Source organism: Xiphias gladius, chromosome 12 (assembly GCF_016859285.1).
Source record: "Xiphias gladius isolate SHS-SW01 ecotype Sanya breed wild chromosome 12, ASM1685928v1, whole genome shotgun sequence".
Taxonomy (NCBI): Eukaryota; Metazoa; Chordata; class Actinopteri; order Istiophoriformes; family Xiphiidae; genus Xiphias; species Xiphias gladius.
In genome coordinates, this window is record NC_053411.1 from 14,797,441 (window position 1) to 14,809,990 (window position 12,550).

Sequence of the window (12,550 nt, forward strand, 5' to 3'; positions counted from 1 at the left end):
TTTATGTTTGTATTCGCTGACTAGGAGAGGAATTCTTAACCTCAGATTTGTTTAATCAGTCTGTTTGTTATTTAGACCAAATTTTATATTCAATATAAAGCTTATTTTGAAAATCATAATTTGCAAGCAGGAAGATAAAACTTTTCGGAGCCGATTTTTCTCTGTCAGCTTCTACTTTTCATCTCTAGCTCAATGTACTAACAGAAAAAAGCAGTTTAAACAGAAAACACCTGTAAGCTTTACAAGGTTTTTATTTCCTTATTTGTCTTTCTTTTACCACGTTTCCTCTGGCGTATTTATAAGTTGTACGCACAATGTATATTGTTTGTTTCTTGCTGTATTTGTTTTAATAAACTTTATCGGAAACAAGAGGAGATATACTTGATTCATATCATTTAATGGGTGAATTTTCACATAATGTACCTTGTTTCTAGCTACTGAATGATATCAGCATGAAATAAGAACCTGGAAAACGAAAACAAAAAACAAAAAAACAGACGTAAACAAACAAGAAGAGTATCAAATCTTTTATTATCTGAGACCTTTATCCTTATTGTTAAAAGCTGTTTTATATTAAACAATACAAAAGTTTAAACATCTGTGTGCAATCATTACAGTCAGTGTAAGGCAATGCTATTATATACACACACTGACATTTAAATGAAGGAGTGCAAATTGAATCGTAAAGTGTACGTGTGTTATAGGTTACAGGCACATTGGTTCTTTACAGTGTGTGAGTATTATCAAGGCACAGGTAAACTCAGGTATCAGTGTCAGTACTGCCACCAATCAGACTAATTCAGTTCATGAGCGTACAGAGCTCATGAACTAACAAACTGCAGGCAATTTGTTCATGCGGCACATTAGACCATGCGGGTCATACTGCTGTCCTCGTGTAAATTTTGACGACTGTCGCACTTTGTCTGAAGATATTATATGTTATTCTTAGGCGCTGCTCAGGGTTCGTTTCATGGAGACAGTTTAACCAGAGTGGGTTCAGTTCAAGCCGCAGTACACCTGGGCAGAAAAAGTCTCTAATGCATCCTGAGTGTGTTCAGATTTTACACGTTTCTCATATTGGATTGCTGCACAGTCGAACTAAGCATCTGATCTGGGCTATTAAAATGTTTCCTTTCGGGACCTTGCTTTGGGGACAGATCGAAACCCTGTCTGAATTAACTGGCAAGTTTCCTATTGAGAGTAAATTCACATTGACCAGGTGGTTTCTTCGATATGATCTTGCATGAATTTGCATTAGAGCCTGAACGATGCTGGATACTTGATACTGATAAATGAGAGTCATAACATTTCCTTAACAATACATCGGCCTATATTAATTTTTTTTAAACATAAACACAACATAACACAAAATTTTTTGTCAACGATTCCTTAAATTAGTCCATTAAAGAATTGTGACCAAGATATGCACAGAGCTGGGTGTTTTAAAATGGAATTATAGTCTTGTTAGGGCTCTCTGGACAAGACTTTTTAAATCTCCTTTAAAAATGTGGTGGTGCTGCATTTTCCCGTTACTTATGGGCCAACGTATATGCAGATATAAATATATCTATGATAAACTGATATCGGCCAATAATACAAACCCAGCTGATGTACTGGTCAGGCTCTAATCTGCAATGAAACTGCACTGATCTCAGTGTTTGCTCACTGCAGTTTGGGAACAGTAATACCTTTATTTAGAGCTGATTCGCTGGTTATAGAATCACCGCAGCTCCTTTTTGTGCCTCTCATGTATTACCGTTGCATTTGAGGCACAGCGCTAAGGATCCCATTTGTTGAAAAAAAAAAAAAACCTTACTCAGCAAGTATCAGCTTATTTCCAACCACTGTCTTCGTTTGGATCCGGAATTAAAGTCGGGAGACACTGGGTATTTATTTTTCGGAAAATCGGATGCTTAGCTCCGTGACTTGAATGTAATGGTAATGCACGAGTTCCACAAACCGGGGCTGGGATCATCCGAGATGTATTTTACTGCCAAGTGTAAGCAGGGCCCAAGAAGCTGGATTCATTCTGTGCTCACTGGCATAATGAACATCTCATATTCTACTGGAAAATGGAAGCTGGTGAACCTGAAAGCAAGACTGGTTTTTTGTTATTCCTAGGAAAAAAAGGTAAGATTCTGTGTGTACGCTGTTTTCTTCTGACAGTTGTATGAGACTGAGAACCTGAGGACAACATGGCTGAATCAGTTGTGCAGCATGTAGGATCTGTGCGTGTCTGCGCTGAGCGTCCGCATCACTTGTACAGGCTGAGCTCAGGGCTGTGGTACAGACACATGTAGGAGTCGCAGAGCAGGCGGCGGGCGGGCTCCCGTAACGAGGCGGCGTCGACTCTGCGCAGCTCCTCCTCCGATAGGCTGAGGTAGCGACCCACCTCAGGACACGCCTTCACCCAGGGGATGTTGAAGCCGTTCTCGCCACCTGGGTGAGAAACGGGAGCTCTTTTTTTTGTTCTCGTGTTACGTGCGATCCGGTAACTCGAATCTACCGTACGTTAACAGGACTTGAGATCTCTCACCTTCCCGGTCTGCCATGCTGTCAAAAAACAGCCAGTCGGTGGGGAGGGGCCCGTGCTTGATGAAGCTCACGTAATGGCTGGTCTCGATGCACGTCACAGCGAAGAGAGACATGCGCTGGCGGGTGTAGTGCAGGGGGCCGGTCCACGGTCCCCCGGGGACACCTACCTTCACCGGGCTGTGGGACATCCGGTTCTTGTGACTGTGGACCTGATAATCGATAGAAGTGTAAAAGCAGACAGAGATACGTAAGGTGGAGAAAATGAAGGTCGGAGTGCTGTAAATTAGGCAAATACCTCCTTATTATTATAATATTATTACATAATAAATCAATCCACCTCAACAGAGAGTAGGACACTTTGGAAAAATGTTTCCGGACTTTCTTACGCCTCTGGCTCCACAATAGTCTCAGGTGGAAAGTAAGAAGCGGCTACCTGTTTGTTGCAGGTCGGGCAGTACTGTTTGAGACGACCGGGCGTGATGTCTAGATCTTCATAACACTGGAGACACTCCCATTCAGCCACAGCCTGACAGATACTGCACTGCCTCAGAGCTAGAAAAGAGGACGAAGAGAGGAGGTAAATACACGGTAAAAAAAGCAAAAAAAAAAAAAACAGATGAGGTCAAGTTCAGTGAAAACTAAAAAAAAAAAAGCAAAAAAAAAAAAACAAACCCCAAAATCTTCAATTTAACTTTTTGCTGCTGACAGACAGTAGGGACAGTACAACAAAAAAAGATTTGACCTAAGATGATATTTGGTTCACGTTAATTGTTAGTTGTAAACTAAAACAAATTAAAATGATTCAAACTAAAATCGGATCTGTATGCAACTGAAAAACAGACCTGAAATACACAAAATCAAAACAGAAACAAAACTAAAATGCTAAAATATCGACGAGCCTCCCAAAAATCGTCCTCACTGTCATCCAGCAGGTCTGTGATGTCCAGGCTGAGGGTGGGTAAGATGGCGTCAAACATTTTGAAGTCCTTCCCAAACCTGGGCATGAGAAGCAAGAGGCAGGAGGGAGCCTGGAGGAGCGATCGGTACACCATCTTATCAGTTAACGTTGTTTCGGGTGACTCAAAAGGTAAAATACACTAACTGCTTTTAACAACAGGCTGAGCTCTGCCGCAAAATTCCCCTGCCCTGAAATCTTGAGCGCATTTCTGGTACCTCGACAAACTTGAGGCCGGCGTGGAGGAAGGAGGACTCCAGCAGGGCCTGGACGCTGGCGACTCTCATCGGGCTGGACGCTGGCGAGGACAGAGGGATGGGGGAGTCCACCGGGGAGTGGGGTAAGGGCGTGGAGGGAGAGGGGGGGAGGGTGGGCGGGAAGAGCTGGTAGAGGTGGCACTGCTGAGGCTGCTGAGTCATCGATCTGGAAGAGGGGAAAGAAACAGAAGACAGAAAACAAAAAAAGAGGCAAGAAATTTAGACATGAGAGGTGGAGACGAGCGGTGCATTAAAAAAAAATGCCAAATAGATTTGAGTCTGATTCTCTACGCTTATGACTTCACTGCTTATTTAATATCTATGTAATACAGTGTTTGAGCTCATTTTTAGTCCATGTGACTTTTCGCTTGAGCAGTGAAAACTTTATCAGGGAACATAAATACCACCCAGCCATGATTTATACAAAAGAAAACTAACTGCAGGTTTGACCTCAGCCTTATTATCGTCTCAGATCAGAAGCCAACTCCCAGCCATTGCAACAGGTGATCATATCAAAGAAAAGCAAGCGGCCTGTGTGATAGCGAAGCAGGGCGTAGGTGTGAATGTGACCGGGTGCAGGTAAGAGAGAAAAAAAACCAAAACAACAACAACAACAACAACAGTGGCTGCGACATTACCTGATCTTGAGGAGCGGCTCGACTCTGAGGAGCTGGAAGAGCTTGTTGAGGAACTCTTCAGGATCTGATAGACAGAAGAAGAGCAGCGTGTTAGCATTCCTCAGTGTGATCGCGCGCGCACACATACACACACACACACACATACAGAGTACATCTGCAGAAAGCTGGCAGAGGGGTAAGGACAGGAATCCAGAGGCGACAGGGCTTTGTCACACACATACCTTTCTCCTGATTGGTGAAGCCGGTGTCACTATTCGCAGCCTCCAGCAGTCGTCTCAGGGCCATGGTCTTACTGGCACACACGTAGCCATACCTTGGAAACATACCAGCACACAGACGGTTTAGGAAAGACTTGTATTTTTTTTTTAAATGCTTAGGAGCAATCTGATCAGTTTTACACACACACAGACACACACACACACACACACACACACACGAGGAGCGTGACATTAATCTCCTCTTAAAGGGTGTACAACTTTACTACACCATTGTTATAGTTTTATTTAGGTTTCACGACTGATAAGACGGAGTCAGATCAAATCTGTTTTGTTAATGATTTGAATCATTTACCTTCTGATCCAGTCACTGCCGGCGTTTCCTTTTAATCTTTCAAATGTTTGATTTTTACAAATGGAATGGGGACCGTCCACATTACATTTCATTGCATGTTATGGCTGGTCCCTGCCTATAAATTTCCTGGGCACAATCTGATTCGAATGACGTACGGACCCGCCCCACACACAAACGCATTTACTGACCTTCGAAGGGGGTTGACTATCTCGCAGCGCAGCAGGTCTTGAGCCTGACTGGAGTTTCGGTCAGTCTCGGGGTCAGACGGCCAAAACAACACCCAGTCTGCTGAACTGCAGCAGGAGAAGAGACTAGAGAGACGGAAACGGACGCACAGGTCATATACAAAACCCAGTTCTTGTGCTCATCCAAATTACGGATGAAAAGTGCTCTTGTTAGTGGAGAAACAGCGACAGTCTGAGTGACTAGAGCAGCACAGCCGTGTTAGCAACATGAAAGCTTTCACAAGCTGGTTATAAATCTGTTTGTGTTACACATTAATCAGCAACAGAGAGAAGTAACACCAAGGTTTATTTATAGGAACCTGTCACTGACTACACAACTGTCATGGGAAGCAAACAGGGTTTATGAAGAATAAGGGACAATGGTTGAGTAACCAAGATGTTTTACAAAATTACGACAAAATGTGTACCTGTTTAAAGATCTGACACACGTTCTCATCAAGTTTTAACTGTCAAATAAGAATTTATGTCATGTTACGCATCGATCACCTGTAGTCTTACGTGCGTCTCTGTACGCTAAGCTGTTTTTATGTTGACATACTAACCATATTAAAAGACATTTCTATCCTGACAATCCTCTCTGCTAGCCCAGACTGAATACACAGTCCCAGGTTTTACCTGAACAGAGTAGCGTCCAGGTAGCAGGAGTTGAGATGGCCCTGGATGCCTCTCTTCCAGCCCTGGTAGAGCTCCCTGGCCTCGTCTCCGTCCACAGGAGGCGTGTGCTCCTCCACGCGCTCACTGCCCCACTCTGCAAAGGCTGGGGGCCGCGGGGACACAGAAGACAGTATTAAATAGTAAAGGGCAACCACAGCCTCAGATTTGGCCAGAAAACCTTGCTCAAAGCGTATTTAAAAAAAAAAACAAACAACAACAACTGCAGCAGAAGAGCGGGGGAGCAACAGCTGTAGGAGGCAGGGACATCGAGGTAGAGCTGATAGTCAGCGCTAACAACCCTGGCGAGCTACTGTCAGACTTTCCTTTTTCTCTGCTGGAACGACAGGGAGTCTGGCGGAGCTTTGAGCTTTGAGTGTCACTAGAAGCCCAGTCATGGCCGTCTGAGAGTAACTGTGGGCGTACATGAGTCACTGTATAGCGCCTCCATAAAATTCTAACTGTTATGTTCATATAAACACTAACATGGCTCCTGAGTATCATGGCTTTGGGGAGAATTGCTTTCAGTTTCTCTACTGGCCCTAGAGTCTCTCTAGAGGTCAAAGTCTTTCTCCACAGTAATTCAGAGCCTTCTTCTGATGTGGATCTTGAGTGTATGATGTATGTTTCTTTCTTTTATCTGGATGCTGGATCTCTTTCAGCTCTGCTTCGATGCTGCTTGCTCCTTCCATCCGGGCTCGATAACTAGCTTCAAAGTTTGGGATTTCCTGGCTGCAGTAGCTGCCAAGGCGGCGGTAATCTTGGAGCGATTAATCCAAACTCCCCCACCAGCCCCCTTCGCAAACCCACGGACGTCAGACGCTACAACCACGTTTTCCTACCTATAGAGTTGCACCGTTCCACTTGGTTGACAGGCGTCTCCGGGGCAGGGAACCTGGAGTCCCTCCTGCAGTTGCGAAGCTTGACAAACAGCCCCTTGTTGGCCGGACACCGGAAGTGACGCTCACCGAGGTAACTGCCATCCGTTCCTGCAGACAGCTCCTGGTCCTGACACGCGCACACACACACACACACACACACACACACACACACACACACACACACACACACAGTGGGTTTGTTTGATCAGTGTTATATGCAGTGTGATAAACTCCTATACGTTATTATATGAGTCACTACTTCTGATTACTGTTGTTGGCAAAAAGGAATCTATTAATGTAATATATCAAAGCAAATCTTTTTATGTAACTGCTACTTGGAAACAAAAAAAACCAGACAAAGTGGGTGGAATTCCTGTATACTGTCAGCACTAAGTTTACTGGAAATGCAGTGTATTGGTCATCAACATACACCAAGAATCAAATTCGCAACAACAAAGTCGAATTCAGCACTTATTGTTAGGGTGACATTAAACTAATTACTAAATAATTTCAAGATTTATGAGAAAACTTCATGGTTATGAAAGACTTTGTGGAAATGTAACAAGTAGGCACTAACTTTTCACAGAAAAAGGCTCATTTCTCTACAATCCAGATCTCAATCTAACCCTTGCAATCCCATTTTCAAATGAGATGAAATGAGAAACTGTAGCGTACAGAGAATACCACATAAATGAGTGCGAAGCTGGACTAAAACAGAGCTTAAAGACCCCAATTTGAGCTTAATTCATGTACAAAATTAAAGTGTTTGTCTTTATGATGAAAAAAAAAATCATCATTTTGTGTTTGTCGTCTGATTATAACTTCAAATACAGACATCTCTTCTGCTTTGTTTAGATACATTAATGAAAATAACAGAAAATAGATTAATTTGAGACTATTAAAAAGGAACCAATGCTGTGTTCTGAATTTCGGTGATAAGGTTACCCTTTAGATAACGTTTGAACAATGGACTGAACCTTAAACTGAGACTATGAAACCAGTATAAAAACTTGGTACTCTAACTCTCCTTACCAGCTCAATTCCCGCCACTGGCTCAGGGATCCCGTTGATATGTCCAATCCAGCAAATGACTCCAAAAAGGGGCGGGTCATTCACTTCCACCATCGAGCCCACCTCCAGCTCGCCCTCCAGTCCCGCCTCTGCGTTCTCCCCTGCAGCTTTGACGTCATCCGGAGACCTCAGCGGGGATAGAGGGCCGTGCACGCCGTTGGTGTGTTGCGGTTGCTCCGGGGCGGCGGGCGATGTTGGACTGCGGGGTTTCGGAGGGGGGAGAGGGGGAGCAGGCAGGGGTTTCTGGGTGGGTTTCGGCGGCGGCAGTGGAGGGGGTTTAAGTGCTTGTTTGGTGGGGGGCATCAAGGCGACCTTGGGAGCACTGGCGGATGGCGACGAAGGGCCTGGTTTAGTGACGGGGGGTAGCGATAGTTTCAGAATGGATTTGGGCATTTGGTGAGGAGGACTGTGACGGTAGGATTTTGGCTCTTAGGACAGAGAACACAAACAATAATTGCGACAACAGTTAATTCTGAGATTTCAATCTGATTTCAATTTAAACACCACCATCCCATTACAATGCTTGTTTTAGTGTTCATTCTTTCCATTCTGAAATATGCTTTATAACTGCATGTTCCAGAAACATTGCAACAGTGAACTCTTACCTGCTCCCTAATAATTATTAAGGGCTCAGAATAAAAGGGTCAACTAATGCCTAAAACATACAATGAGAGTCTGCGGTCATGTTAAAAATCATTTGCTATACCTGAGGAAACCTTGGTGATTGGCAGTAGTAGTCCATAGAGGGGGGAAGGAATGTGGCAGAGCTTCTCTCCCCTGTAATGCCCATCCCAGTTCCCAACGGGAGCGTCCTGTTAGGTGCGAGTCAAGCACAAAACCACAGGCTGACACAGAGGCAACCGATCCGCAAAAAGAAGCAATTGAGACTTTGAGAAAAAAAACATACTGACAAAAAGATACTAGTCCCCCAGTTATGATAAAGGAAGCTCAGTCACAAAGACACAGGCTGTGGGGATACATTAAACAAAAACTAGGTGGCTGCGATATCCAAGCAAACATACAAAATGAGACTAAAGGCCGATTTTTGCAGAATAGTATGTGCTGTAAATGAGGTAATGTGTGAACTGTCTCTAGTTTTTGCGTTTGCAAAAAGTAGCCATCAATGTTTCCGACAATTAATATGATTGAAAAATAATTAGAATTCCAAATCATAAGAACCTGCACTAATTTATATTCATAAAATTTACAGTTTTATCCCCTGTGTTGTACTGACCAACAGAACGCCGACGTACATCCCTGATGATGACCGGCCAGGCAGGAGACCACAGTAGCGCACCTCACCGCCATACACAGTGTCCTCCAGGGGGAAACACACCCGCTGGCCAACATGGAACAGCGGAGGCGACACGGCGCCTCGGACCGGGATCTGGTTTTGAGCAGCGATGGGCGCCGACTCCGCTGTTCGGGGGAGGATGCCAAGAGCTTGCAGCTGAGGAGGACTGCTGGGACAATTCTGCTGGAAACTAATGTGACGACTCTGATTCTGTTGTTGTTGCTGCTGCTGCTGCTGCTGTTGCTGCTGCTGCTGCTGCTGAAGATAATAATTCGGGCGGATGTTGTTGCTATGGTGCCCGTTGCTGGGGTGATTACTGCTGCTGCTGCGGTGCTGCTGGTGGTGGTGGTGGTGTTCTCGCTCTCGCGTGTGTGCATCAGAGCCATTCCTGCTAGACCAGTGACGGATCCTGATGTCACTGGCCGGCAGGAAGAGGGCGCAGGCCTCGGGGCAGGTGAAGAGCCGGTGGCCCTTATAGGAGCCGTTGCTCATTCCTTTACCCGCCGCTGAACCCTGGAGCGGCAACAGAGACGGAAAAAGAGAGAACGAGGGATTTAGTGAGCCAATCACAGGTTACAATAGTCCGAATAGGTAAAATCCCTCAGAACTCCGTGGGATGACTTTTTCTGCGAGTTTACCTTGAGTTGTACCCCAAAATACACAGCGCTGCCCCCTCTGGTCAGTGGCCCGATGTATTTAAGCTCTGCCTCTGCCAGCTCGTCCTGCTGGCCTATTTGGACCCAGAGCGGGGTATCAACAGGCAAAGTGGCCAGCTGCTGCAACTTCCTGGGATTGGCTGAAAAAAAAAAAAAAAAAAAATCAAAACAATAAAACAATGACATCCTTACTACAGCAGGAGGAAATAAATACTGGCAATTAAATCTGTGTAAAGTTCTCTGGGGACTTTGTTGGTTCCTTTGTATGCTTCACTATTATTGTAATAAGCCTCCATTACAGTGTGAATATGCTGTTGGGAGCACTAAAAGTAAGCCAGATTTGGAGCTATTTACAGTGAACGATCAGTCGGTGCACACACAAATAAATAAATAAATAGTTCTGATCTGGCCTTACCTCCTATTTACAAATTTTTTTACACTCTGGCTTCAGAGCCTCTCAAATTTCATAGAGATCACATGTTCCATATTAAAAAAAAAAAAAAATGTGCAGTGGCCCTAATTTCAAGTAACACTTTAAAGAATCTACTTTGTTCTCCTACTGACGTAAGATTAGCACTAGCACTATTAAAAATGTCATTATTTGGCTACTACTACTTTCATCATTAATACCACTATTTACATTATTACTACTACTATTCACTGTTGCTTTTATCATTATTATCAATATTTCTAAAATCTATTCATCTCTACAATAATGTTACTTCTACTAACACAGACATGTCCATTACAGTAATGCTAGCAAATAAACTTTTTACTGCTACAACAGCTGCTGCCTCTACTACTATTTTAACAATATTTACTTGTATTATGTGTAAAACTACTTCTACAACTATTAGTGTATCACTTAGAAGCTTTAGGCGAGCCTCCGGTTCCGACACAGGCTCCAACAGGCCGTTAAGGTCACTCGGGACTTCCAGCAGGAACTTCCTCTCTATTTTTACCATGACGCCATTGTCTAACACCTGCGGGGGAAAACAGGAGAAAGGCAAATATGTGGGAGAGAACATATTAGGGGTGAGTATGAACGGAAAGAAACCACAGAACAATAGTAAAATATGACAGGTCTAACAAGGCGAGAAAATCCTTCATCTCTCATGCCATCAAACTGTTAAATACTCATGATGAGTCAGCTGATGTGGAGTCTCTCAGATGAACCACTGATAACTGGGTTGAATGATGTCTGGATGTACTTCAGCTCCAATGATACACCGTCACTTGATGTACATTGTTTTATGTGTGCTAATGTTGTGGGTTTTGGCATTTATTTTTGCACATTTTTTAATCATATGTTTTATGAATCCTATGTTTAACCCGGCTGCAAGACAAATTTTATATTAAAGGCAATAAAGTTAAGTTGAAGTAATGATTATTTTCAATATCAATTAACCTGTAAAGAATTTTATGGATAAATCAATTAATTATTTTGCCTAAAAAGTGCCAGAATATAGTGAAAAATTACTGTTATAATTTCCCTGAGCCCAAGGTGACTTATTCAAGTTGCATGTTTTGACCAAAAAAAAAAAAAAAAAAAAAGGTAAACTGTCATTTATGATAAAAGGAAGGCGGCAAATCCTTAAATTTCATAAGCTGATGTTAATGAAAGCGACTGAAACTATCTGTTGATTGTCAAAATAGCTGTTGAGCAGTGGTGGAGACTGTATTCAGATCCATTACTTAAAAGTAAAAATACTACTAACGCACTGCAAAAATACTCTGTCACAGGTAGAAGTCCTGCATTGAAAATGTTACTTAACTAAAAGTATGTGAGCCTAATTAGGAAAATGTACATAAAGCATTAAAAGCAAAATTACTGATAACTCAGAAGAATGTCTCCATATGAGTTTTATATTATCATATTCATTATCATTAGATTTTTGTTATTATTCATGCATTAATATGTAAGTAGCTGTAGATGGTCGAGGTGGAGTTAATTTCTAATAATCAAGTATTTTATAAATGGCTGCAACTAATGATTATTTTAATATTGAAATACTGGACCTACTTTCTATGGTAGGTCCATGTGCTAACTTTAATGGTGTAAATCTGTAAATGTAAATATATGTTAATACCTTGACCCATGGGCAGTCCCCTCTGTTCTTGCCCAAATCCTGCTCCTGGCAGATGTACCCCCGCTGCAGTCGAATGGTACCTTCCAGCTGGTCCTGGATCTTCAGGTCGGTCGAGATCAAAAACATTTTCGGGGGGCGGCGCTTCCTATTTTGCTCATGAGCTCCTGACATCTTTAAAGTGTCATTATATGTGGCTGGTTCACAGAGGAATTAAACCACCATTTACCTGCGTAATTAAAAATTACGATTATTTACAAAGAAACGACAGGAGGCCCGAAGCGTGCCCGTTCACCTCAAGTGACGGTAACGTCAGGTAATGAGAGTTGAGTAACGTTCACATTTGAACTCTCTTCATTCATGTTGAAACTGAAATCCGTTGGTGAAAACCGTTTTAAACAGCACAGGGTACATTTCTGCCATATCTTCAAGTTAAATGATCAACTTGTAATAACCTTAGACGTTTATCAAATAACTTACCGACTTCATCGGATCCGACCGTCAACATTTCTCCGCACATTTAAAGGAGCTCCACTTCAACAACAAACGGCACCGTAAAGTAGGAAGCAGGTTGACTGACACCGGCGGGAGCCAATAGCAAGTGAGAAAAGTTCCGCGGGGGAAGAGTGGTCTTAGCCAACCGGCGCGCCCGTGGGCATTAGCGGGAGTGGGGGAAATTCCACATTTCTACACAGGCTACACTTGATGTG

At 43.2% G+C, this 12,550-nt stretch overlaps 1 protein-coding gene across 1 annotated transcript; it reads right to left on the reverse strand.

Annotated features, from left to right (window-relative positions):
* Positions 1 to 540: 540 nt before the first annotated feature.
* Positions 541 to 12,429, reverse strand: si:cabz01101003.1 (ubiquitin carboxyl-terminal hydrolase CYLD). The gene is made up of 17 exons (XM_040140505.1): positions 12,321 to 12,429; positions 11,844 to 12,069; positions 10,619 to 10,736; positions 9,736 to 9,893; positions 9,038 to 9,610; positions 8,510 to 8,615; positions 7,765 to 8,231; positions 6,694 to 6,859; positions 5,816 to 5,957; positions 5,144 to 5,266; positions 4,607 to 4,698; positions 4,386 to 4,449; positions 3,709 to 3,913; positions 3,455 to 3,563; positions 2,969 to 3,087; positions 2,537 to 2,744; positions 541 to 2,439 (listed from the first exon to the last, which is right to left on the reverse strand). Exons 2-17 carry the CDS (start codon positions 12,012 to 12,014, stop codon positions 2,255 to 2,257), a joined length of 3,006 nt encoding a protein of 1,001 aa, XP_039996439.1. The 5' UTR covers positions 12,015 to 12,069; positions 12,321 to 12,429; the 3' UTR covers positions 541 to 2,254.
* Positions 12,430 to 12,550: the final 121 nt, after the last annotated feature.

Excerpts from the sequence above, each read along its gene's own strand:
- si:cabz01101003.1 (XM_040140505.1), bottom strand. The coding sequence starts at position 12,014 with ATGTCAGGAGCTCATGAGCAAAATAGGAAGCGCCGCCCCCCGAAAATG. Across the intron at positions 8,232-8,509 it reads AATCACCAAGGTTTCCTCAG|AGCCAAAATCCTACCGTCAC; the intron begins GTATAGCAAATG and ends CTCTGTCCTAAG. Across the intron at positions 5,958-6,693 it reads GGAACGGTGCAACTCTATAG|CCTTTGCAGAGTGGGGCAGT; the intron begins GTAGGAAAACGT and ends CGCGGCCCCCAG.